General features: G+C 39.4%; 1 protein-coding gene across 1 annotated transcript; it reads right to left on the reverse strand.

The window, feature by feature from the left end:
• Positions 1-324: 324 nt before the first annotated feature.
• On the reverse strand, positions 325-27,746 carry e2f2 (E2F transcription factor 2). Its single transcript, XM_017716772.2, has 7 exons — positions 27,244-27,746; positions 8,086-8,182; positions 7,316-7,535; positions 6,972-7,133; positions 5,697-5,811; positions 5,006-5,210; positions 325-3,667 (listed from the first exon to the last, which is right to left on the reverse strand). Exons 1-7 carry the CDS (start codon positions 27,316-27,318, stop codon positions 3,402-3,404), a joined length of 1,140 nt encoding a protein of 379 aa, XP_017572261.1. The 5' UTR covers positions 27,319-27,746; the 3' UTR covers positions 325-3,401.
• Between the last annotated feature and the right edge of the window lie 154 nt (positions 27,747-27,900).

Genomic DNA, 27,900 nt, shown 5'->3' on the forward strand with positions numbered 1-27,900 from the left:
TAATGTAACCAACAAGCAACCAAATAGCATGACGTCTTGATTATGTGGTTTCTGACATTGTATAGCCCACTATTTCCTATAAACATGGACTGAAGTATTTTAGCATAGCTGAGTTAGCACCATGCTAATTGGTGAGGTATAAGCTTTCGTTACTTGTTAGCTACATTAACCTCGTAGCTTTACATTACATTACATTTACGTCATTTTGCTGACGCTCTTATCCAGAGCGACTTACAACTTGATCACTTTACACAGGTAAGCCAAGGTGGTGTTAAGAGTCTTGCCCAAGGACCCTTATTGGTATAGTGTAGGGTGCTTGCCCTGGTGGGGTATTGAACCCCAGCGTAGAAGGCAAAGGTGTTACCCACTACACTAACCAACCACCAACCACTAACCAACGTAGCTCTGGTGCTAAAACTAAAGAAGCCAACTTTAGACACCAAACATGTCTCTGCTGATCGACTACAATTGGGTTAAGGATGGGAAAAATGATGAGAATTTGATTTTGAGCTAAACTATCGCTTTAAACACATAGCAAAGCTAAATCTGAGTGTGGGAAAGCAGACTGTGGCTTTAAATTAGCGCTCAGAGCTGCATCACATACTGAAATGTCATGCAAATATATTCAGTTTTCAGCTATAAAAACAAACAAACAACAAAACAAACCTCTTTTTGTTTCTCCCGGAGTGAATTGAGCAGTTCAGGGTCTAAATATTAACACTGCAACCAAGAAAATCACTTAAAGAAAGAAAGACGACCAGCAAATCACTTTGTAATGATAAATTTGGTTTAACTTACATTCCTTGTAGAAAAATAGTCATACAATTTGCTAAAAGATTTAGGAAAAATATCACTTAATATTGAAAAATTAGCTGCCAAATCATTTATATCCTTATATATGCAGCTGTGCATGTGAACGGTAATGTAGCTCTCTTTGGATGGAACCACTTAACTGATATGCAGAACTTTGGAGCAGATTTACAAGGCATTCATTTATTACATTTAGGAAGATAAAGCTTGAGAGGTAGAAGAAATAACAGCTGAAGCTCCAGAGCCAGACTTAACCTCTCTAGATTGAGCTGGAATTCTCAAGCACCTGATATTATAAACTGCAAAAAAATGATCTTTTGACAAGTTTGACCGTCGTAAATCTAGTCAATATACCCGATATTTCTTTTTTGAGCATGTTGTAAGAATAATACACTGACTTCTAGTTAAACAATCTAAACGGATAGCAATGTCTTCCTTTAGTAGTTTTACATGGGTAATTTTATCTCATAAAACAAAATTTTATAGTGATTTTATATTGTATAAAAAATAATACTTGTCAAGAAATCATTTCTTTCCATGTGTAAATGTGTATATTGTATGAGTGACGCCACAGATGTCATGTTTTGTGCAAGTGGTGTTAGACCAATGTACAGGTTTCAGAATTTAAATACTGCCTTTGATGGATTTTTCATATAAGCACTGCATATTTCAGGTCAAACTATTACTGGTCTACTCCTGCCCACTACTGGCAAACACTATTCATTAAGAGAAACAAACATCACAGTATACAATGTTCAGCTTTGGAAGACATAAAATTCCTGAGTTTGATTCAAATCTTTCTTGAAATCTCAAGGTGTATTGGCAGTTCAGTTCACAAAACATTTTCAGTCTGTAATTTCTGCGACTGAAAAAAAAAACACTTCAGACTGAAATACATTACAAAATACAAAAATATGTTTGCTTAAAAATACCTATTACAACCCTATATATGTCTAGCTAACTAACTAACTAGCTGACTGATATGGCTGTCAAAAAACCATGGCTTCATAGTGTATTAAATCTATCTGGAGTGCCTCTAGAGGGCGCTCTCAAATTGATCATTTAATTAAGTTCTTTTTTCCTTGCTCACTTACAGATGGCGCCCTTAGACAGCAGTCTAATAAGCTGATACTGTCCCCTCCCCTTTTGGTGAACAATACTGGGTAGCTCCTCTAGAGGGCGCTCTCAAGTCCAGCATGTTCAGCACAGTTGGATACAATTCTAGTTGATTCTAGAAATTCAGGCCCAGCCCTACTACACCTTCAAACTACTTGTGTCTGAGTTTAAGGTTGAAGCCTGAGATCATTTCAAAGGGTTTAAACCTGGAATCTAAAAGCTAATTGCTAAAAGAAGCTAAATTCTGGGTTTGATTCTAATGTTCCAGCCCAGCTGACTGTTCGAGTTGACTAATTCAGGGTTTAAACCTGGAAAATTAAAAATGGATCTGAATCTAGAGGCTCCTGTCTGGTGAAACTAATCTTGTTTGAGCTTCAGGATTGAGATCTGTCCTGAGATAAGAGAATTTCATCTGCTATTTCAGTATAGCTTAAAATGATCTAAATTCTGGATTTGTTTGAAGAGGTTCCTGCCCAAAAACCTCTGCTCAAAAATCGAACAGGTTCAAGATTGGTCTTGACATTCTGGTCTGAAGAGAAATTTACCTGATATTTCAAGACTGTAACCTTGAATCTACGTGCTAAATGCTAAAATATTGCTTAATTCTGGATCTGATTCTAGAGTTTCCTACTCAGAACTGTTAGAACTAATCATGCTTGAGTTTCACAATTGATATCAATTCTGAGTGTAGAGTATTTCATTCAATTTTTCAAGATTAAAACCTGAAAAAAAACATGCTAAAGAGAATTTCATCAGCCATTTCAAGATTTTAACCTTGAATCTAAAAAATAAATGCTAATTTAAGCTAGATTCTGGATTTTGTTCCAGAAACCTAAAACCACTCATGTTTGAGCTTCAGAACTGATATCAATCCTTAGTTTACAGCATTTCATTTAATGTTTCAGGTTTTAAACCTGAAACATTAAAAGAAAAACATGCTAAAAGAAACCTAGGCACAGTTCTGGATCTGAATCTAGAGTCTCCTGGCCAGTCAAACTCATCATGCTTGAGCTGCAGGATCGAGATTAGTCCTGAGAGAGGAGAATTTTATCTGTTATTTCAAGATTTTAACCTTGAATCTAAAAGCTAAATGTTAAAATAAGCCAAATTCTGGATGTGATTCTAGACACTCTTGCCCAGAAACCTTAAAGCAATCATGTTTTAGCTTCAAAACTGATATCAATCCTGAGTTCAGAGTGTTTCATTGACTATTTCAGAGTTTGAATCTGGAAGTCTAAAAGCTGAAAAGCTAATGTGAGACATTTTGGGTATTCACTTGCTCTTCAAATTCCAGAAGTAGTTCAAAAAGATTAAAAAGATGTCCATCCAGTTCGTTCCATAGGGAGAATGGAATATATTCCAACATGTTGTCAACATATTCCATCATTTTCAATATATTACATTTTCATGTGGGGTATTTTCAGCTGCCGCTCACACAAATTCAGGGAAGGACGACTCCATCGGGTTCTTCTGGCTCAGCTTTTCAGCAGATCTCCCAGATCGTAGGTGTCGAAAAAGTCAGAAACGCCCTCTCCGTCCTCCAGCCCCCAGAGGTAGTCGTCGTGGTTGAGAGGGGGCGAGAAGCTGACAAACGAGGGGTCAGGGGTGAAGGCCGTGCTAGGCAGCTGATCTTCAGTGATCTGGAGGAGGCTGGGAGGGAGACCCAAAATTCCCTCTACATCCAGCAGGGCGGCGCCAGTGCTGTTGCCATCTGTTGTGGGCTGGGCTTTAGCATGAACGGCTATGGAGGAGACACACCACACAGTGTTCGTTTAATTAGATGATTCATTTGTTTGATTAGCAACATTGTATTTGTTTACTGGTTAAAAGACTAAACTAATGTTTAAAAACTTTATTGGTCTACAAACAAAAATGCAATCATTCCAGAGTAGCAATGTGTATAATATAGTGACGAGAGACAGTATTAAAGTATGTGCCTAAAATTAAATAAATAGACCTACGATAGAGCCTTATCTTATCTTATCTTATCTTATAAGGCTAATAAATAAATTATAAGAGTGTGCAAAAGAAATATTATGTGAAACACTAGCGAGTGTGTTTACGTGCATTTAATAATTCAATCATTATTGTATTTCTGCAGTTATTTGATTATTGTTTATGTAAACATCACAATCTGATTTCTTAGATTGGACAGTCTGAGGTCATTTACTTGTTTTCTTTTCATATATTCTTAAATCCTCTTGTATATGACATGATACCCTCAAATTATATATCAAAATGTTCAGAACAATCTCAGCTCTCTCCATAAAGAGACCCTTTTGACTTGGACCCCTGTCTTCAGCCCTAAAATTGAAAAGTTAAAATCCAGTTTTACAAATTCTCACCATCTCTTGTGAAAACACAGCTTTATCCATGTGGACAGATTGTTTTGGTGCTTGAAGTCTGAGGTTCACAAAAGTAGTGGAATGTATAAATAAAATAGTAGATAAATAGTAGATTGTTATTAAAGCTGAAACTTGAGCTTGAGCTTAAACACTGAGATCGGCTGAAATATAAACACTAAACGCTGAAAGAAAATAAAAAGAACATCAAACCTGAAAATATGTATATGGTTACAAGGTAATACAAACAGATACATCACAGGTGTCACAAAAACAACGATAGCTTCTAACATGTGCAGTGACTCCTCTAGACGGCAGTGTTGAGTAGTTTATTTGAGCTTGCTCTGTTTGCATCTTCAGCTGGAAATTCTCCTCTATATTTGCTAACTAACAGACTCACACATTTTAGGTAACTCTTTGGTTTTCCAGGTGAGGATAAAGTCAACAAAGACTATTACATCACCAGTATGTGCACATGAATGGAAACTAAAAAGGTATGTCAGTCGCTGTTTTTGTAATTACCACTATATAAAGACTTTCAATAAAAATGGTTGATTGATATTAATGCTAATACTGTAAGCATATTTTCTGTAACTGGTCCGTTTTGGCACCGAAAAATCATAAACTGGTCAATGCCAGTGAGCAAAGCCCCAATAACATTATTCCAATTAGATCTTGCTAACTGTTCATTGTTAGTGGCTGTGAGTGAAGCTTCTAGTGGAGCATGTCGGTCTCACCTTCAGTGCCGTGCTGCTGTTTGGGGGTGTACGGTGTGCTGGGGGTGTGATGTGGAGTGTTAGTGTGGGTCATATGTGTGAACCCGTTAGTAAAGTCCTTTCTGGCAGCCTTCACCGGGCTGAAGTCCTCCAGACCCTCCTCTGGACACAGGTACACCTCAATAGCTCCGTTCCTGCTCTTCAGGTAAATCTGCATATTGCCATGCTGCCAGGGTGACAAATAAAGGTGAACAATGAAAGTGAATATAGATCCATTCAGGTAAAATGGTAGTGCAGAGTTAGTTTAACAGAGTTCATCAGGAGTTTTATGTAGAGTCTTTAATAAGTTATAAAAGAAGTGAAAAATCCTACATACATTACAAAATAGCAAACATATAATAATTATTTCCCTGCTGTAAATAAAACACACGCTTCCAATTCCTTTTATTTAAAAATCACAAAGAACTCATTGGGTCATTGGCTGAAGACCTGGAGAAAAAGGGATCTAATTGGCCCTGATCTATGAGCATGAATAAAGATAGAATCTGATTGGCTCTGAGGTATAGGTGTGAATTACGATAGAATCTGGCACTGAGCTAGGTCAGTGAATAAAGGGAGAATGTGATTGCTCTGAGTTAGGACAGGTAATAATAGAAGAATCTGGGACAGTGAATGAAGACAGAATCTGATTGGCTGTGAGTCTGTCACTTACCTCAGTTGTTTCTGGCAGCTCTAATTTGGTCCCGGAAGGAGCTTTGACCACAATGACCGTCTGGTCCCGCAGACTTGCTATAGACCGAATGTCCTGATATGTCACATAGCCCAACGTGGGAGGAGTTAAGGATAAACAGCTTCACAGCACATACATCCATTCAGTTAAACTGGAATTTTATTTATTTCCACTTCAGTGAAATATTCTGTGGGCTTTTTTGTGTCAAGCTTTTAATCGGTGCCGAAACGATTTGGGGGAAAAATTTAATTGCAATATTAAGGCTGGCATTTAAGTTGTGATTACTTTCTAGAGCATCAGACTGCCAGTGAGCTGTGGTTGTGATGTCACAGCACATGGGAGTGTGGTTTACTCTGATTGGTCAGGCAGTTTGTGAGCTACACGCTGTTGGTGTCACGCATTCCACGGACTTCACTTCCCAGCAGCCCTTGGGAGATCACGTGACTGCTCAGTCACAACCGGAATCCGACACAGACTCCATTTGCCAGGAGTCCCAGGGAACACACGTGACTAAGGACTCTGTTCAATCCACTATCAGCGTTCACGATCACCTGTGCATTAACTTACAACACCTGTGGTAGATAGCATTTAAGCCAGGGCTTAGTATTGTAGGATTGTGAAGTATTGTATCCTGGTGACTTACTGAGCGTTTCTTCATGTTTGCCTTCTTGTGTATTTTGACCATTGCCTTGCCTTCACGTTTTCTGAGTTTTTGCCTTGCCCTTTTTGTACTGTTCCCTGTCTGGATTGCTCCGTGTTTTGACTCTTTGGACTGTTTTGTGACTACGATTTTGGGTTTTCCTCTGGTTAATATTAAATCTACCATTTATCTAGATCTGCACTCGTCTGAACTCTGTTCCAACGTAACATCCATCCATCCATCCATTATCCAAGCCGCTTCTCCGTCAGGGTCGCGGGGGGATGCTGGAGCCTATCCCAGCAGTCTTCGGGTGGAAGGCTCCAACGTAACAGTTGGGCTAAATTTCCCCACTGTTGACAATGTAGGGTCCATTAAAACTCTTGTGATCAGAAAATTGCAGTCTGTCAAACTGTGATATAAAAACTATTACATTCAGCATACAACATAATATATACAATGTCTATGTATAAACCAGGTGTACAATTTTTTTTCTCATATACTGCCAATTGATAAATTGCAGTTACAGATGAACTACATTACTTTAACTTTAAAGTTCATGGTGGTTCATTCACGTCATGCTATCGATTTCAGTATTTGATATAAAGATGTAAGGATATTTCTGGTTGTCCTTGTTTTCGGTGAGTTCTCTGAGCTGATTGTTGCTGGACTGGATAAGCTCGTCCAAAACTTTCTCTTTCCTCTCCAACTCGGCCAGTTCTCTCCGCAGAGCACTTGTCCGCTCTGAACCAGCCGCTGAGCCCTCAAACACGCCGCTCACTCTAACACACAATATAAAACAATAAAAACACTGGAGAAAAGATAGAGACTGCTTTATAACACTGTATAGCACACAGTTATCTAAGAAAACGGTTAAATTCTTGACACACACATAGTTATAGGGATGTGTTTTATCTGAATGATCTGTTTATTAGCCACTTTAAGATACAGACTGTGCGCTTACAGCCACTGGATGTTGTTTTTGGATTTTTTGCGGATGAGTTTGACCCCCTCGAGCACGTTGGTGATGTCGTAAATTCGTCTCTTCTGGACCTCCAGGACCTCGGTGGCCCAGTTCAGGTCCAGAACACCGTCGGCCGACTCACTCAGCAAACCCACAAACTTTTTGGTCAGCAGGCCGAGGGAGGTGTCATACCGCGTCCGCTCACCTGGAGACTTTGGCGCTGATGGAGAAGAGAAGATGAAGAAAGCAATCAGGGTTCAACTTTTTTCATTGATACACCATATTAACTGATATAGAGTTTGTCCTCATTTCCTATGTGGTCTCTGTGGTATGCCAGGTGGTTACTAGGGTGATGCTAGGTGGTTGCTATAGTATCCCAGGTGGTTCCTAGGGTGTTGCTATGAAATTTCTATGGTATATCAAATGGACACTAGGGTGCTGATTGGTGGTTTATAGGTTCCGCAGATGGATGGTATGCGGTTTATATAGTATCTCAAGTGGTTGCTAGGGTGTTGCTATGTGCTTTATATGGTATCCCAAGTGGTTGCTAGGGTGTTGCTATGTGGTTCTATGCATCCTAGATGGCTGGTAGGTATTGCTATGTGGCTTCTATGGTATCCCAGGTAGTTGATGGGTCGTGGCTATGGTATCCCTGGTGGTTGCTATGATGTTACACATGACTATTAGGGTGTTGCTAACAGACTTGTGTCAACATTCTATAATAAGTCAGTTGGAGCATTTCTCTAAAGTGTTCTATAAACGTCTCTCACTCTTTGGGCTGGAGAGTCTAGCTGTGTTGGCCTTGCTTTTGGGTGTTCGGAATCCCTGCAGATACAGAGGATCCTCCAAATCCAACCTCCTCTTAGCCTGAGACAGACAGAGAGAGAGAGAGAGAGAGAGAGAGAGAGAGAGAGAGATCAGTAGTGATTATTTTAATAAACAGCCAGTTCAGTTCATCTCAGTAGATACTGTTTTATTGGCAGAAAAAACTATTACACTGCTATAGGAAAGTCTGGGAATGTTACAGAACAATACAGGAGACATAAATATTGCATTTTCATTTTTCTGCTAATTTTGGAAGCTTCTAAAAACGTATCTCTTTAACTTAGCATTTTATTAAAACTCTAGGTCTCATGGTATTTATCTTTTATTTGATCTGTGTCATTTTCTTATATGACTCTAAACTAATACTTCTAATTTCTTGTTTTACCACCTGTCTGTAAAGCACTTGGAGTGCTATATAAATAAAAAGTTATTTATTCTGATTATAATTTTCATGTACAATTTATATTTATTTACTATTTGAACATATTTGAAAAAATTAAACACACCATAAAGTGTACCATAACTTTTGCACAGGCCACATTTTATGTTTTATTTTTTTCCCTGATGTGTTAAATTCAGTAAATAAACATTAACTGTGCCGAAGTGTGTTCTTTTTAAAGGATATGTAACTTATTTACACTCAGAAAATCCCCATAATGCATAATTTTGCCAAAATCTTTGCATGTGACTGAATTACAGCCCGCATAGGAACCAAATTAAGAAATTAAAGGGATGGGAGGGTCTAATAACAATAACAGCAACAATGCAGCAATAATGCAACAACCCTGAACTCCCAGCTCTTAAAACCAAATAAAAACACTTTCTGTAAACACATCCTCCATCAATAATTTCATCATGCAGAGAACCAGCTTGAAATGGTGCTATACAGAACTCACGGTTCTAAATAGGATAATACCAGAGCCAGTTTATGAGGAGCCTGGCCACTCCCTATTCCTCCCATTATATCAAAAACAGGACTGCTAAACAGAAGAGGGTGTCCGTGAGTGAGTCCTCAATGAATGGGAGTAAATGGAGCTCAACAGCTAAAAACGAAAAGTTAAAATAGTTTCTGATCACTCGCCCAGAAAGTTTCTTTAATTTTAGAAAGAAGGATGTATTTCACTAAAAAAACTAAGAAAACCGACCTATATATTTCCTTTTTTCAAAAGCTAATGGGTTTTGGGCAAAAGGCAGGCTTTACTGCTAGAGAGTCATGATTGATTGGTGAGCAGAGCAGCTCATTGGCTGTTCGTGCTCTCTGATGTCATGGACCTACTACCTCGAGTGTTCAGGAAATGATTGCATTCTTTTCCATTAAAAATGTTTATGCATTTATAAACAATGATTTTGCTCAAATGCTCCATATCAACCCATTCATTTTAGACTCACTCGGGAGCGCCCTCTAATAAAACAATGACACTTAACAGCCTTCATAAAACCTGTACAAACTGGCTTTAAGCCCCGCCCCCTCCACAACTAACACTTCAGACCTGTAGATGGCTGGATTAGCCCGTCTGCTCATTTATGACAGCAGCTCAAAGCTAACAAATATGAAGACACTCAGACGAGGTCACATGTTCATTGGAACTGTGCCACTGAGAAAAAAAAATACAAAATATAAATCTTTAATTTCATATGAATTATTTTTGATTCGTTATGATTTGAAATGAAGGGTAAGTTTTGCTGTTTTTCTCTTTTTTTGACATTGAAGCAAACAAAATTTTCCAAAAAGCAGTCTTGACATAACTGCTTGACATAACGGCCACATAACTGTTAAAGGGGAACTCCCCCTTCTTCTCAAAAATCCTGCATGATTCAGAGGGGTTTGGTGCGAAATGGTTCAAATGTCTTTACAGTGGTGGTGATAGGAATCAGGGGTCGCCATGACTACAACATAAATCTAGATTTTATATACTATCCAAAACCGTCAGTGAACCTACACGTGTCTTCTGAGTTTATAAGGAATGTTGATGATTTGAAAATAGTGGAAAATCTGGAATAACAACTTGCCTCACAACGTACTGCATGTATCCCTCCACCATGAATGGATTTTAAGGCCAAAATCTTCTCAAAACTATCATCGGTCATCAGGCAGTGAATTCATAACCATTAACCATCATGCAATAACTAACTCTCTGGGGGAGCTTTTACAGGTGGACGTCTGGTTCCTATCACCACCACTAGGAATGGTTCTGACTTGGTAAATTTCTCTAGAACAGAGCGTTTCACCCTAAACTACTCTGAACGACTCTGCTTACATCTTCACGCTTTAACTATGGAACCTTTGAAAAATGGTGCCGTTCTCCTTTAGTGTAATTTATTGCAGAACCGTGCAATAACAAATACATGAATGTAATTACATAACTACATGTTAGCACTGTTGCAAAATGAGGTGCTCTATAAATATGACATATTATTAGTACCTGACATAGGAGGAAACCCAAAGAAGGTTCTCTAGGCCTGTAACAGAATGGCTGGGTTAACATGCCTCAACCTGACATCATCCCACGCAAACAGTTGCATCTCTATTTCAACTAAAAAAAAACCCACCAACACACAAACTAGAGGAAGAACCATGTGGAACTGGATGTACCACTACTGTGTGAACTCAGTATTACACCCATCCAATGAAACTTAACAGCAGCTTTATACTGTACTATAAACTTGTTTTATTATAGATGAACCCATTCCTCATGTCTTTGCCCTTAAAAAGTTGCTACCGTCATTCTGCTATACCTTCAATTTACATGATATACTTATTCAAATGTAATCACAGAAAACTGAGAACGACCATGTTTTTTTTTTATCACCAGAGATGTCCTAAAGAGTTAATGCTTTTCACTGCTGTGTCCATGTTTAGAGGAATTCTCTGCATTCCTTTCTGCGTGGATGCCGGGGCGGTGGTGTTTACACACCTGGAGCAGGTACAACTCTGAATAACAGACCATCAGGGTGAACAGCAGCGGTTTGCACTACAGAACATCACGATGATGAAAGAACATAAACTGACCAATTTTAGAATAGTGAGCAATCAGTGCTGTTGCTTTTTAACACACACACACACACACACACACACACACACACACACACTATTGAATACAGCATGCATTTTATACATGTATGCTATTTTCAATCATTTAACATTGCTCTCTGTGCTGTTTATTGACCCCTACACAAAAGGCACAGACCACTGCAGGGAAAACAGCAGGCAGGTCATCTCAAGTCATAAAGCTCCCGCTGACAGTAACCACCACAAACACTCCCCGACCCACAACAGAGCACAATCAAAACACATGCAATACACAAAACCTCAGCAAACTAACAAACAACGTAAACACACAAAACAAAAACAGTAAAGGCTATTCATCTGGGCAGTGTTTATTATTTCTTTTATATTTAACTACAAAAAACCATCGAAATATTAGAATAACTATGATCCGTAGTGACTTGCATATCACTTCTCCCCGGGGTTAATAGGTCCAGACGTTCCAGTAGTCCTGTATATATCATACAACACCTGCTCAATACCCCATCAATACTTGATTATGTTAAGCAGCTCAAAAGGTATGAAGTATTTTTTGGAAGAAAAAGTTGGGGGTGGTAATTTTGAGTTATCTGAGTTATTATATGTAATAACAGAGGTTCTTGTTCTGGTAACTTGCTACACAAAATTCTATTAACTTTGGATTGTAAGGCAGCCTGAACACTAAACCTTTTAAGTTAAAACATTTTAACTGAAACCATTGCCAGAAAAGATAAGTTGTTTAGGTGCTGATGACTTTTACACAGTAATATTAAAATCACCATATATATTTTAAATAAATCCAAGTAAAGAAATACAAAATATATATATCTGAAATTGCCTGTTGCCTTTTATATAGTGTGTAAATTTCATGATAAATGAACAAAAACAAACAACCCTAAAGTACTTGGAAAAACTCTGGTTCCATTAATTTACATCCTTCTCCTGTGAAGTTCTCATTATGGATGAGATGTATTGTTCTGACAGCAGTTATGTAAATACAGTATATGCATAAATTTACATATATATGTAAATATACAGAGGTGCATATGTGCTTACAGACATAGTATTACATATATCTGTATGTGTGTGAATGAGTAGAAGAAGGCTGGTATTATCCCAAATGCAAATGAGCTAATGCACCTGTCACTGACATCTGCACTCAGAGCAGGTGGGAGAGGGAAGAACCCAGAGAGGTTTCTGTTTCTGAAGCTCTAATCTACTCTCTCTCTCTCTCTCTCTCTCTCTCTCTCTCTTTCTCTTTTTCACTCATAAGGAACAGATGTAAACTGGTCCTCAAATAAGACCTTGAGTTGACCATCTTAAAGCAACAGCTCTTCAAAAAATAATATGTTTACCGGTTTTCCCCCTTTCACCCCAAACTGTAGCCGATCAGCTGAGACATGTTTGGTGTCTGAAGTCTAATGAAGGCTAATGTAACTAACAAGTAATGGAAGCTTCTACCCCAAAAATTATCATGGTGCTAACTGCAGGGCTAAATCATCCCACACCCTCTTCAAACTGTGTGGAGCTGTTTAGCATTTCTAATAGTCTTGATTATGTGGTTTCCGACACTGTACGACTCACTGTTATTCATAAACATAGACTAAAGTACAACAGCCTATCTAAAGAGTAGCAAATATCCTGTGTCCTGAATTATTCCAGTTTTTATTGATATATCAAGCAGTTTGAGGCACATTTGATGCTTATGGCCTTTCTGTAAGCACAATGCTGGTCTGTAGGGTACACACACATACACACACTCACACACAGCATGCATTTTATACATGTATGCTATTTTCAATCATTTAACATAGTGCTCTCTGTGCTGTTTATTGACCCCTACACAAAAGGCACAGACCACTGCAGGGAAAACAGCAGGGAGATCATCTCAAGTCATAAAGCTCCCGCTGACAGTAACCACCACAAACACTCCCCGACCCACAACAGAGCACAATCAAAACACATGCAATACACAAAACCTCAGCAAACTAACAAACAACGTAAACACACAAAACAAAAACAGTAAAGGCTGTTCATCTGGGCAGTGTTTATTATTTCTTTTATATTTAACTACAAAAAAACATCGAAATATTAGAATAACTATGATCCGTAGTGACTTGCATATCACTTCTCCCCGGGGTTAATAGGTCCAGACGTTCCAGTAGTCCTGTATATATCATGCAACACCTGCTCAATACCCCATCAATACTTGATTATGTTAAGCAGCTCAAAAGGTATGAAGTATTTTTTGGAAGAAAAAGTTGGGGGTGGTAATTTTGAGTTATCTGAGTTATTATATGTAATAACAGAGGTTCTTGTTCTGGTAACTTGCTACACAAAATTCAATTAACTTTGGATTGCAAGGCAGCCTGAACACTAAACCTTTTAAGTTAAAACAACATTTTAACTGAAACCATTGCCAGAAAAAATAAGTTTAAATAAAAAAACAAACAACCCCCAAAGTACTTGGAAAAAAACTCTGGTTCCATTAATTAGCAAATATCCTGAGTCCTGAATTAGTCAAGTTTTTATCGATATATCAAGCAGTTTGAGGCACATTTGATGCTTATGGCCTTTCTGTAAGCACAATGCTAGTCTGTAGGGTACTTATTAGCAACATTAGCTCCAGTGCTAAAGCTGAAGAAGCAGATGTGAGCCTATATTTGGGGTCAGGGGGAAATTGGTATATTTAATTTTGTGATTTTGGCTTTAACAGGGTTTGAGGGAAGTAGTGAGTGTGGCAACTCGGCCCGGCCCGATTCCTGGAATGCTAACACAGCGCAGCTGATTTCTGACTGGTGCCTCTGTCGGAAACGAGAAGTGAAGGTGTTTGGTAAGAGCAGAGTCACTGATCTACCATCACTTTCCAAATCAAACTTTACTCAACTGTGCCCTTCCCATCTGAGTCCTGGCAGGGCCAGATCTCGTAACGAGAACACGCTTCTGTAGATAACGGCAGGTTTGGGCAATAGGCGGACATTGTCTTATTGTTATTGTGATAAGTTATGTCACAATAAACTTTTCTGAGCATTTTGAGGATATCGTCAATGCTTGAACACTGACAAAGTACAGGTTTCAGTACAAAGTGAGCATAATTAGGCCTGTGTAATTAGATTTAATGCAGTGCAGTTTGTAAAGTACTGAATAAATGTAAACGTAGTTGTTGGATTTTCATATGTGCCACTACAGATTCTAACCCAGACCCATATACAACACCTTCTCCATCAATCTAAAGAATATTTCACCATGCAAAGAACCATGTAAACATGAAATGGTTCTACACAGAAAAACAGAGCCTTTGCTTTTACTGAAGTATCAGCTTTTTAAGTTTGTAGAACCGTAAGAATGTTCCAGACTGATTTATTTCTATTCGTATCTTTTCAGGATTTTTTGGATCGTGGGCTACTGTGGTGGTAAAAGGTTATGTGTGAGCTTTGCGTTCGTCACAGCCGATTGCCTTTACGTCTGGCTGTGTTCAGTCAGCTAAATCTCATTATCAGTTTCATTTGCTTAATTTGTTGCTTGACTAACTAAGGGGGCAACTACTTTTTCCCAGAGGTGTTAATCGTGTGTTAACTTTGCTGTTAAATAAATGATAATAATTTTAAAATGTGTTTTGTGTTTAATAAAGATTCTCTTTGTCTAAACTACCTAATACTTATACTGTATCCTCAAATTTACTAACATCTTTTATCCTTGGCATCAACTTGATCTCAGAAATTTAAACCTCTGGGAAATGCTGAAGTTCTGCTGGGACCCCCGACCCATGTGGTGTGACCCATAAGTGGTTCATGTGGTACTATATGTGTGATTGTTATATTAGGTGTGTTAGAAGTGTGGGTATGTTAGTTTAGGTCTGTTACAGGTGTGGTGAAGTAGGTATGTTACATATGTAGGTATTAAAGGTTAGGTGTGTTATAGGTGTGGTTATGTGAGTTTAGGTACATTACAGGTATGGTAATGTTTTGTATGTAACAGGTGTAGTTACGTTAGATTGGGTATGTTATGAGTGTGGTTATGTTAAGTGTGTTACAGGTGTGGTCATGCTGGGTTAGATGTGTTACAGGTGTGGTCATGTGAGTTTAGGTACACTACAGGTATGGTTGTGCTATGTATATTACAGGTGTGGTTACATTAAATTGGGTATGTTACAAGTGTGGTTATGTTAGGTGTGTTACCGGTGTGGTTATGTTGGGTTAGGTGTGTTACAGGTGGGCTTATGCAAGGTTAGGTATGTTGCAGGTGTGTGTTACGTTATGTTAGGTGTGTTACCGGTGTGGTTATGTTGGGTTAGGTGTGTTACAGGTGGGCTTATGCAAGGTTAGGTATGTTGCAGGTGTGTGTTACGTGTTACAGGTGTGTTGATATTAGGTTTGTTACATGTATGGTTATGTTGGGTGTGTTACAGATGTGGTTATGTTAGATTAGGGCCCTAAAGTAGAATTTTCTGAGGAATATAAAATTACATGTTATAGAAATCTCAAGTCATCCCCAATAAATTAGGAAAAATCATTAAATAGGAAGCAAAAAATGATGTCAATCATTTATTTAGAGATGTTAAACACTGAATGGGCATACTTTTAAAATATTTTTCCTGATCAGCAACTTGCATTGAAAGGCTGATTTGACTGGAAAATCAATAAATGAGTCTCTGACTTTTAAACAGGCACACAGTCCTGATCTGTGTATCTGAGAGGAAATATGTGGTGTTTCCTTACAGCTAAACCGCAGAGCAATGAGTAAGCAGTGTGACAAAACTATGAGCAAATTGCCATCAAAGCCGAGAAAAAAGGAGCGAAACTGGCTGAAGCACCCCGGCCTGTTTCTAAACGGCAGGAAAGACTTTATTTCATAATGCTGCAGAAGAGAACACATATTCAAACCATAAGCCGCAAACATCAGAGCTCTGACCTGCACACCGACCTCACTGAAATCATTCAGATCAACAGAAACATGTGTTTCACTTAGGGCTGCTTGATCACGGGAAAAATCACAATCACAATAAATAAAATGTATATGACATATGTGTGATATATATATATATATATATATATATATATATATATATATATATATATATATATATACATTTAAACAGATATTATAAAATAAATAAATACAAGGAAATAAGACAAAAATAAATAAGATCAACTGTGGTGTGGTGTACTTCTACAGTCTACTGAGAATAACTAAACACATAAAAGTAATAAATAAAAATAAATTGGATGAGTTTTGGGACAAAAGCCCACTGCAGGAAAGGGGAGCATAAATACCGTAGGTATCAGTACTTCCCTTTCACTCAAACACTCATACGTGTTTAAGTGCCAGTATTGGCATTGATATGGATATAGTATAAGTATCGGTGCAACACTAGTTAAACCAGCCATTAGGGGTGTACTTTGTGTACTTCTGGTGCCGGTCCCAAGCCCGGATATATGGTGAGGGTTGCGTCAGGAAGGGCATCCGGCGTAAAACATGTGCCAAAACTATCATGAGGATCACAAATATGATTGCCATACCGGATCGGTCGAAGCCTGGGTTAACAACGACCGCCTGTTGACCAGCAGGGTGCCGGTGGAAATTGGACTACTGTAGGTCGAAGACCATCAAAGAGGAGAGGAGGAAGGCAGGTTAAAAGGCAGCGAGAGAGAAGGAAAGGCAGGACTGTGGAGGTTAGAGACATGATGGAGAGAAGGAAGATATCTGTGTGTCCAGGAGACCAGATGGAAAGGAAGTAACGCCAGGAACATTGGAGGTGGATTCAAACTGTTCTATCATGGTGTAGAGAGGAAGAGAAATGGAGTAGGGATAATCCTAAAGGAACAGCTTGGGAGAAGTGTTCTGGATGTAAAGAGAGTGTCAGACAGGATCATGAGCCTGAAGTTGGAGGTTGATGGTGTAATTTTGAATGTGGTCAGTATGCACCACAGGTTGGTTGTCAGTTAGAGGAGAAAGAGGAATTTTGGAGTAAGATGGATGAAGAGGTAGATGGTGTCCCTAGAGAGGAGAGATTAGTGATTGGTGCAGACAATGGACATGTTGGTGAAGGGAACAGACGGGATGAAGAGGTGCTGGGTACGTATGGTGTGAAAGACAGAAATGCGGAAGGTCAGATGGTTGTAGATTTTGCAAAGAGAATGGAAATGGCTGTGGTGAACACGTATTTTCAGAAGAGGGAAGAACACAGGGTGACATACAAGAGTGGAGGGAGGTGCACACAGGTGGATTATATCCTTAGCAGGAGATGCCACCTAAAGGAGATTGAAGATTGTAAAGTGGTACCAGGGGAAAGTGTAGCAAGGCAGCATAAGGTGGTTGTCTGTAGAATGAGATTAGAAACAAAGAAGAGGAAGAGAATGAAGACAGAGCCAAAGATTAGATGGTGGAAGCTGAAGGAGGAGGATGGTTGCAGGCAGTTCAGGGAAAAATTGCAACAGGCCCTTGGGGGCAGTGAGGAGCTACCTGAGGACTGGGAGACTACAGCTAAGGTGGTGAGAGAAACTGGCAAGAATGTGTTGGGTGTTTCATCTGGTCAGAGGAAAGAAGACAAAGAAAGTTGGTGGTGGAATGAGGAAGTCCAGGAGAGTATTCAGAAGAAGAAGGCAGCTAAGAAAAAGTGGGATAACCAGAGAGATGAAGGAAGTAGGCAGGAGTACTGTGAGGCTAGTCGCATAGCGAAAAGAATGGTGGCAAAGGCAAAGGCTCAGGCCTATGATGAGCTGTATGAGAGGCTGGACAGTAAAGAAGGAGTAAAGGACTTGTATTGTTTGGCTAAACAGAGAGATAGAGCTGGAAAGGATGTACAGCAGGTTAGGCTGATAAAGGATAGAGAGGGAAATGTACTAGTGAGTGAACAGAGAGTGATGAGTAGATGGAAGGAGTACTTTGAAGAACTAATGAATGAGGAAAACAAGAGAGAGAGGAGGACAATGGGGGGGAGGAGAGATAGTGGATCAGGAAGTATAGAGAATTAGTAAAGTGGAAATGAGGTCAGCTTTAAAAAGGATGAAGAATGGAAAGGCAGTTGGTCCAGATGACATACCTGTGGAGGTATGGAGATGTTTAGGAGAGAAGGCAGTGTACTTTTTAACCAGGTTGTTTAACAAAATCCTGGAGAGTGAGAGGATGCCTGATGAGTGGAGAAGCAGTGTATTGATCCCCATTTTTAAGAACAAGGGTGATGTGCAGAGCTGCAGTAATTACAGAGGTATAAAGTTGATGAGCCACACCATGAAGGTATGGGAAAGAGTTGTTGAAGCAAGGCTAAGGCGAGAGGTTCAGATCAGTGAGCAGCAGTTTGGTTTCATGCCCAGAAAGAGTACCACAGATGCAATTTTTGCGTTGAGAGCGTTGGTAGAGAAGTACAGAGAAGGTCAGAAGGAGCTACATTGTGTCTTTGTGGATCTAGAGAAGGCATATGACAGGGTGCCAAGACAGGAACTGTGGTACTGTATGAGGAAGTCAGGTGTAGCTGAAAAGTATGTTAGGGTGGTGCAGGACATGTATGAGGATAGTGAGACAGTGGTGAGGTGTGCAGTTGGAGTGACAAATGGTTTCAAGGTGAAGGTAGGGTTACATCAGGGATCAGCTTTGAGCCCCTTCTTGTTTGCAATGGTGATGGACAGGTTGACAGATGAGGCCAGGCAGGAGGCTCCATGGACCATGATGTTTGCAGATGACATTGTAATCTGTGGTGAGAGTAGAGAGCAGGTGGAAGAGAATCTGGAGAGGTGGAGATTTGCACTGGAGAGGAGAGGAATGAAAATCAGTAGAGATAAGACGGAAAACATGTGTGTAAATGAGAGGGAGGCAGGTGGAAAGGTGAAGATGCAAGGAGTAGAGGTCGTAAAGGTGGATGACTTCAAATATCTTGGGTCAACCATCCAGAGCAATGGACAGTGTAGAAAAGAGGTGAAGAAGAGGGTGCAGGCAGGATGGAATGGGTGGAGACGGGTGTCAGGGCTGATGTGTGACAGAAGGATAGCAACAAGAGTGAAAGGGAAGGTTTACAAGACAGTAGTGCGTCCTGCTATGATGTAAGGTTTGGAGACTGTGGCTCTGTCTAAAAGACAGGAGGCTGAGCTGGAGGTGGCGGTGATGAAGATGCTGAGATTTTCATTGGGAGTCACAAGGCTGGACAAAATTAGAAATGAGCAGATCAGAGGGACAGTGAAGGTGGAGCAGTTTGGAGATAAAGCCAGAGAGGCCAGGTTGAGATGGTTTGGACATGTGTTAAGGAGGAATAGTGGATATATTGGGCAAAGAATGTTGGAGATGGAGCTGCCGGGTAGAAGGAGAAGAGGCAGACCTCAGAGAAGGTTTATGGATGTAGTGAAGGTGGACATGGAGATTGTTGGTGTGAAAGTAGAGGAAGCAATGGATAGGGCAAGATGGAGGCAGATGATCCGCTGTGGCGACCCCTAAAGGGAGCAGCCGAAAGAAGAAGAAGAAGAAGAAGATCGGTGCAACACTAGTTCCGTAATCACTTGTCTGCCATTATGTGGTCACTTAGAATCTGAGTTAATGTTACTGAGAGCAGAAGGAACCGCCAGACTCTCGGCGTAAAGAAGCCTTTAGCCTTGATTTATCCTTTAGCATAGCAGCCCGCTAGCCGGGCCTCTGTGTCTGCCCCTCCATTGGTCAGCTGTATCACTCAGCAGCAGGATTGCGTGGGCTGTCACTTCAACCAAGCCAGAAAAAATACTGAAAGTCGCTGATACTGACAGAGTGAATAACGGTGATATTTACTGAACTGACTCTCAGAGATGTTTTTGAACCAGAGAAGCTGTTGTGTGCTGATGTGTAAAAAACACAGGTTTATCTGTAACTGTTTCACCCAAAGAAGATATTTTTTTACATTTACTTAAGTTGTTAAAAACAGTTCTTAATACTAATGATATAATACTAAATACTAAACAGATATAGTAAATAAACAAAAATAGGTTTTCTTAAGCATCTAATAAATATAATACAACAAGTAAATGCCATCTAGCCAAGCTGAGTGTGTTATTTGTGACCCAGAACATAGATTTTACCAAAATAAAATATTTCAAAACATGTAATTGTTGAAATATCAGGACTTGAGTTAGGTTTGATAAAGCTGGTATCGGTATCAGCCAGTACTCAGGGGTCCGAAGGAAAAAAGTGGTATCAGTGCATCTCTATTTATACCACAAGACAAAAGGAGCGCATCATTGTGAAACAGAACGTGGGACGATAATTGCTTCATACCAATGGTCTTGGTTTCACTGGAAGTCATAATTGTAATTGAAAATAACATTTGATTAATTGCCCAGCCCTAATATCACTTTCAGTCTATTACAGATAATCTGGTATGGAATTAACCTGACTGCATTAACATTTAGATTTTATGAAAACAAATTATAGGTTAACAGACTGAGTACTGTTCTGTTAAATCTATATTTTAACATCTTACTTTAAGGTAAATTAAACCTGTTTTATAAAACACAATACCTACAAATGAGAAAGTGTAGCACAGACTCGGTTTATATCACAATACCTACATTTAGAGCCAGTTATTCACTCAACCTAATGAGAAACTGTAGAACAGACTCAGTTTATATCACACGAGGAAAGGGGAGAACAGAGAGAAGGGAAGAAAAGAATATGGAGAGAGAGTGATAGAGAGAAAAGGGAAGAAAAGAGAGAGCAGGAAGAAAAGGAGAAATGGGTGAGAGAAAGAGAGGGCAAGAAAAGTAAAGAGAGAGTGAGAAACAAAGGTGAGAGAAAGAAAAAGAGGTAGTGGAAGAAAAGAAGGTAGAAAGAGAGGGGGAAGAAATGAAGGAGGGAGAAATGAAAAGACAGAGGAAGAAGAAGAAAAGGAGGGGGAGAGAGTCCGACTGGTTCTGAAAGACTGGAAGACCGAGGCTGTTAGACTGCATTGATTGTGTGTGTGTGTGTGTGTGTTGGGGTTGGGGGTGGGTAGAGGGTGTTAAAGGGGCAATAAAGGCCCGTTTTGGAGTAAAACAGAGCAAAATGCCCCGCCTCACACATCTGACGGGGGCTATGACAGGTGAGATATGTGTTTGGGGGTGGTCGAGGTGAACAACAGATCCAACTGTGAAATTCAACATGCACCATTAAAGTGTGAGAGCAAGCCCGCCATCAGTGGGTCAGTCAAGAGGGCAACGTCCCACCAACCAATCGTCGTCATCCTCCTCACTAAACCCACCACACTTTACACACACCTTCACAGCAACAGGCAGAATTAAGCAATTAGAGTGAGAGTAACTTTGGTAATGCTGGTCCTGCTTGTTCTAAAAGCCCACACTGAGTGTGTTTACATGCACTGAATAATCTGATTATAATCAGATTTCTGCAGTTATCTGATTATTCAAATGGACATGTGAACACTCAGATTTCTTAGATCGGAATAAGGTCCAAAAATCAGATCAAGAAATCCAATAAAGAGGCTGGATTTTAGCTCCGTAATCAGATTTCTCAGTGCATGTGAACTCTTACTCTGATTTCTTTCAGATTTCTCAGTCTGTACATGTGCGACAACTGCTGTTGGAACAAAAGCTCCAAAATGGTAACTTTACAGGAGAAGGAAAAAACATGCTTTACTTTTCAAGTAAGTCAATGGAAGCAGACTTTTTTCCAAGTCATTTTGGGCCATTTCTTCTGGTGCATTAACATACGACATAAAAGGCAAGGGGTACTTTGAAATTATGACAAAAACTGAAAAATGACAAAAATAGAGATATAAGATATGTATGTTCGTATTTTTAGGTAAAGTGTTTTTTTTTTAACGCCGTGGCATGAAGTTTGAATTTTACGTTATGTTTACGTCACATCTTCTTTTGTGTTTATTGTCTGGTTGTAAAGCAGTAATCTGATTACTGTCTGACTCGTGTAGACCCAAAGTCTCCCCATTATCTGATTACTCAAGAGCATGTAAACATGTTGATTGGATTACTGACAAAGTCTGATTTTCTGCAGTTATTAGATTATTGAGTGCAGGTAAACGCACTCAGTGAAGTTTATATGATCACTCTATCAGATACAGAGGTGCTGTATCTGCAGGTTTTCTCGACAGGTGGAGGTTTGATGATCTTAGAATATTATAGAGAATATTATAATCACTGCAGAGAGGCTGGAATCAGTTACCTTACTTCAAGAAAATGAACTAGTTAAAATTGTTTCTTCCGGAAAATCTTCTACTTCTATTTTAGATCCGATTCCTACAGGTTTACTCAAGGAAATTTTGCCAGAAATAACCAAGCCTATTCTGTCAGTAATAAACTCCACTCTTAGCCTTGGATACATCCCAAACACTCTTACACTAGCAGTAATTAGACCGCTGATTAAGAAAGCTAACTTCGATCCCTGCGTACTATCAAATTATAGACCTATCTCGAATCTCCGCTTTATATCTAAGATCTTGGAAAAAGCGGTACAAAAAAATTAAGTTCCTATTCATACAGGAATCATATACAATAAAAACTTCAGTCTGGTTTTAGGCCACATCATACTACAGAAACAGCACTAGTAAAAATTGTATATAATCTTTTACTATTCTCTGACAAAGGAAATGTGTCTTTGCTAGTCCTCCTTGATCTTAGTGCAGCATTTGACACAATAGACCATGCTATCTTACTAGATAGACTAGAAAACCTTAAAGGGATAACACTAATAGCTCTTTCCTGGTTCAGGCCCTACCTCACTGATCGCTATCAGTTTGTTAATGTAAACGGTGAATCATCTGTCCTCGCAAATGAAAAGTATGGTGTTCCACGAGGCTCTGTTTTAGGACCTATATTATTCATAATATATATACTACCACTGGGCACCATTATCAGTAAACACGGCATAAATTTCCACTGCTATGCCGATGACACTCATTTATATATATCAAGAGAACCGGATGATAAACTTAAACTTAGCAAGATTGAGGACTGTGTAAAAGACATAAAAGACTGGATGTCGAGTAACTTTCTCCTGCTTAACTCGGATAAAACAGAGATCCTGCTTGGTCCAAAAGCAGCTAGAAACAAACTGTCTAACTTAACAATTTCTCAGCTGCATCAAGCTCACCTGTAAAAAATCTTGGTGTCGTGATAGACCCTGATCTGTCCTTCGACGCATATATAACTAACAGCCTTCCTCCATCTATATATATATATATATATATATATATATATATATATATATATATATATATATATACATACATGTTTTTTTCTTTTATATTTTGGATATTTAAATATTACAATGGGGTTTGATTTGTTTTGTACTTATATACATGACACACTCAAAAAAGCTTACCATTGGAAAACATGACTATATATATATATATATATATATATATATATATATATATATATACACACACACACACACACACACACACACACACACACACACACACACACACACGACTCACTTTTCTATATGTGATACGTGAGTCTGAGGTAGACTGAGGTAAATGAGATATATAAATAAATAAATAAATAAATATATAGATATTTCAGATTACACAATGGATAGAAGATGTACAAGATGTCAGTCAGTCTATATGTGCAGGTATAGATTTGCTAGGTTGAAGTCACAGTAAGACAGCAAACAGAGTCCAATCAGTCCTGTTTAACTAGATTTATTGCGTGAAAGGTTTTTAGAGCCTTATATCTCATATTTGAAATCTTATATTTTAAAATGTGGCTTTTGTTTTTTCCAACTGACCAAATATCAGAAAAAATATAGTGAAATATCATACATTGTGAAAACTTTTTGAAAACTATTGTGATATAAAATTTTCACCATATCGCCCACCTCTAGTAGATATATTGTCCCAGACTTTCTCTTGTGGATATGAGAGTAGTTCTCTCAGTAACAGTGTAAGGGGTTAATATTCACGTCCTAACCTTATCGTGAGAAGCCTTTTATATGAATCACACTGAGCTCCTCCTGAACTTTCTCCACGAAGTGTTGAGAAATAGGGCGCGTGAGGCATAAGGAGAAACGGGGCACGTGAGGCGCACACAGACCTGCAGTCTTTGAAACGAACTAAAGGAACTTTTACTTTCAGATTTCAACTTCAGATTCAATCTGGGCATATCTTGGGCATGTGTAAGCTATCAATAAAAGCCACTGCACAACGGACATGCTGTGCTCAATGATACTGAACACTGTTCAGTTCCTCAGGGTGTCACTCAGAATTTTACCATCACTACATTAAATTAAAGTCATATTGAGAGCGCAGAAGGCCACAGTAAATCACATGCTGCATAAATTTACAGAAAACTCAGCCGACCTTAGATGAAGAGACAGATGCTAATGGCATAGCTAATGTTACTAGCCTAGCATTTTCAGCTCGAAAACAAGCAAGACTGAAGAGGCAATGAACTGGTACCAAGCCTACTTAAGTGGTTAAGATGTAAACAGTTGTTCATAGTGATTTAGTGTGAATCTTTCACTTCTAGAGAAACTTACACAGTCAGAATTGTTCATAGTGGTGGTGATAGGAACCAGATGTCCACCTCTAAAAGCTCCCTCACTTAAAGATATAACATGAAATGGTTATGAATTCACTGCCTGATGTCTGAGACACTGTTTTACGATTTTTGAGAACCTAAAATCATTTCATGGTGGAGGGATACATAATATGCAGGGTGTTGTGAGGCAAAATAGTCCACAAAGAAAACTTATTATTTCAGATTTTCTACTATTTTCCTTCATCAACAACAACTGACACATCCATATAAGACTCAGATGACATGTGTGGGTTCACTGGTGGATTTGGATTTTATTTGGATAGTAAATAAAATGGCTACATTTGTGCTGTAGTCATGGCGACCCCTGGTTCCTATCACCACCACTGTAAAGAAATGTGAGCTGACAGGTTTCTCTACAGTGGATTGTTTCACATCAATTTATCAAACTATGACTTTGTTTACATCTCAATGACTGAATTATACAGAAATTTTGAATGATTGGTGGAATTCCCCTTTAAGATCATCAATCAGTCAGAGCGAAACTAAGTGGGCGAATGACAGATCAGCCATTTTTGCTCTGCAGCATTGAGGGGTTAAAGTGCAGTAAGTGGGTCTGACATGAGGAAACATCTACAGTCGAGGAGCCACAGAGCTCCACTGGCCACAGTGCTGGTATGTACATTTTCTATTCCACATTATCACACACAGACATATTTAAATATAATTCAGCGCTTATTCATGCATTCTGTACGCAGCCTTTGAATGAAGTGTAACGGAATGATGGTCACATTCACATCACGTAAATTCAACACATCCTTTTAACCCTCTGTAGCAAAATCTTCTGCAGATCACTCTACACAGCTTGTCTAGTACCACTGCTGGCCTTTTACACCAGTAAACATGCCTGCCTCCACCTGCCCGACCTCCACACTCGCACAGACAGGTCGGACAGCTGCAACAGGTGTTGGAGTGTATGAGTGATAAATAACACAGCTGACACGCTTCAATAAAGCTGTAAAGTAAACCAGCTTAGGCCTGAGGTATCTAGAACATAAACAGAGCTTCACACCCATGTTTCAAACCATGTTTTGTTCTGGATACATTAACACCCAATATCTCAAATTATGAGGTCTGAATGGACCATGAACATCTCTTTAGACCTTGCCTTTCCAAAAAAACTAACTTCACAGGAGGGCAAAACATCCTTAAAACCATTTCCATTGGAGATAAAAATGAAAATACAAGACTTTGTCCGAAGAACGACGATCATTATCACAATAAATGATGTCACAACACGCTTTTCTGAGCATATGGTGGATATGGGTGCTCAAAGAACACTGACCAACCACATGTTTCATTACAAAATGGACATAATTAGACCTGTTTCTTAGACTTAGTGCAGTAAAACACTGAATAAAAATCACTGCGGTTATAATTCTTCTTCTTATTATATACTGATATGTGGCATATGATATTTTTTTGCCATATTGCCCACACCTTATATATAAAAACATACTTAACTCCTAATGTAAGTCAATGGAACCAGACTTTTTTCCAAGTAGTAGTTTCTTTTGGTCCATTCATCAAGAAATGTACACATTATATAAAGAGCAACAGGCTTTATATCTTCAAATTATCTCAAAAACTAAAAAAAATGACAAAAAATCTGGAGATTCGAGAACCCATATGCACACTTAAATGGTTCTTTGCATGGTGAAGCGGTTATTCCAGGTGCTGGAGAATGTGTGGTAAATGGATCTATATAGAACCTTTTTGAATAGGGTTCTATATAGCAGATATGTTTACAAGCTTTGTGCTGCTCTATAGAACCATTCGCAACCATTTAGGCATGAAACAACAAAAAACAATCTTTAAAAAGCAATCGTCAAAAATCACAACCCCTACAACATGTACATATACATATGTGTGTGAGTTGAAGGGGACGTGATCTTGGGGATTGTTTTGATACAGTGCTGTGCACCAGGCACTGAAAAAGCTCTGTTAATGCGTGTAATGTATAACTATATATCTAGAACTCAGGAATCAAGGTACAAAACGTTGAAAATCAAATGGAAGCTTGACCCCAGAGCTGAAAATTGGTGTGCATGCATGTAAGATGTGTACATGATAGACACATTAACACTTTATTAATATATGAGCACAAGGCACATATTTGGACATTTATTCATAGATTTATGTGGTAACAAAAACATGCACCATATCAAAACACCACCATATGATAACACCCCTGTTATCTGTGTATCTATATGACAGTCTATGTATTTATGTAGAAATGTGTGTGTGTGTGTATCTAACCATGCATGCATACACACCTGAATACATACACATTTAACTGAATTTAGATTGTATAAAACAGACACACACACACACACACACAGTTCCCTATGGGTCAGTAAAACTGACCAATTTTCACAAGTTTCTTGCTCGAATTTCCCCGTTCCACCTTAAATGGTACAGCACTTCCATTGAGGCGCCTGAGGCGTTAGAATAACTGCTGCACCATTTAAGGTGGAACGGGATCATTCGAGCAAGGCGCTGGCGAATGAGAAGCTTCTGTCTGGTCACTCACTCTCTGTACGGTCAGTAAACACATTCTCTCTTACCGGGAGTCGCGTGTATGGGCTGCAGCTCCCCGCGCGCCCTCCGTCCGCTCTGCCTCCGCACGCGACCGCGAGCATCCCGAACCAGACCCGGTGCCCTGGACAGACAGCGAGAATTGCACGAGCCCGAGCTCGAGCCGACGAGGTCCAAAAACAAAAACGAAAAAACAACTAAAAACACAAAGGACCAGCGGGCGCGCGCCACGAACGAGTATATACGTCAGCAATGCAGGTCGATATTTTTGCCCACGAGCGTTGCGCCTGCGGAATAAGCCGGTCTCGAGCTCGCAGTCCTTTGTTTGGGTTCTGCGGCAGAGGGCGCAAATCAGGCTCGAGCCCCAAAACAGCCTTCTTTAATCACAGCTCTGCTCCTGCGCGCGCGTCTTAAGCTCCAGCCACCGACTTTCTTTCCTTCCCGTCTTCCTCTTTCTTTCTATCTTTATTGTTTCTGTTCTGCTTGTTTCTTTTTTCTAGTCGTTTGAGTTTGTTTTCTCGCTCTCGCGCCGCTCCTGCTGCTGTCTCTGGGAACTTTAGCGCCAAATTTACGTCCCGCGAAATTCAGATTCTCCCGCGGCCAATGCCGTGCGCTGATTGGCCCGTTCACCTGCATAAATTTACATAGAACCGTTGCCCCGCCTTCTTAAAGGGCAAGCGCGCCTT

Source organism: Pygocentrus nattereri, chromosome 10 (genome assembly GCF_015220715.1).
Source record: "Pygocentrus nattereri isolate fPygNat1 chromosome 10, fPygNat1.pri, whole genome shotgun sequence".
NCBI lineage: Eukaryota > Metazoa > Chordata > Actinopteri > Characiformes > Serrasalmidae > Pygocentrus > Pygocentrus nattereri.

Coding starts and splice junctions, on each gene's coding strand:
- e2f2 (XM_017716772.2), bottom strand. CDS start 27,318: ATGCTCGCGGTCGCGTGCGGAGGCAGAGCGGACGGAGGGCGCGCGGGG. Junction 7,536..8,085: donor TAGACTCTCCAGCCCAAAGA/GTGAGAGACGTT, acceptor CTTCTCCATCAG/CGCCAAAGTCTCCAGGTGAG. Junction 5,211..5,696: donor AGCTGCCAGAAACAACTGAG/GTAAGTGACAGA, acceptor TCACCCTGGCAG/CATGGCAATATGCAGATTTA.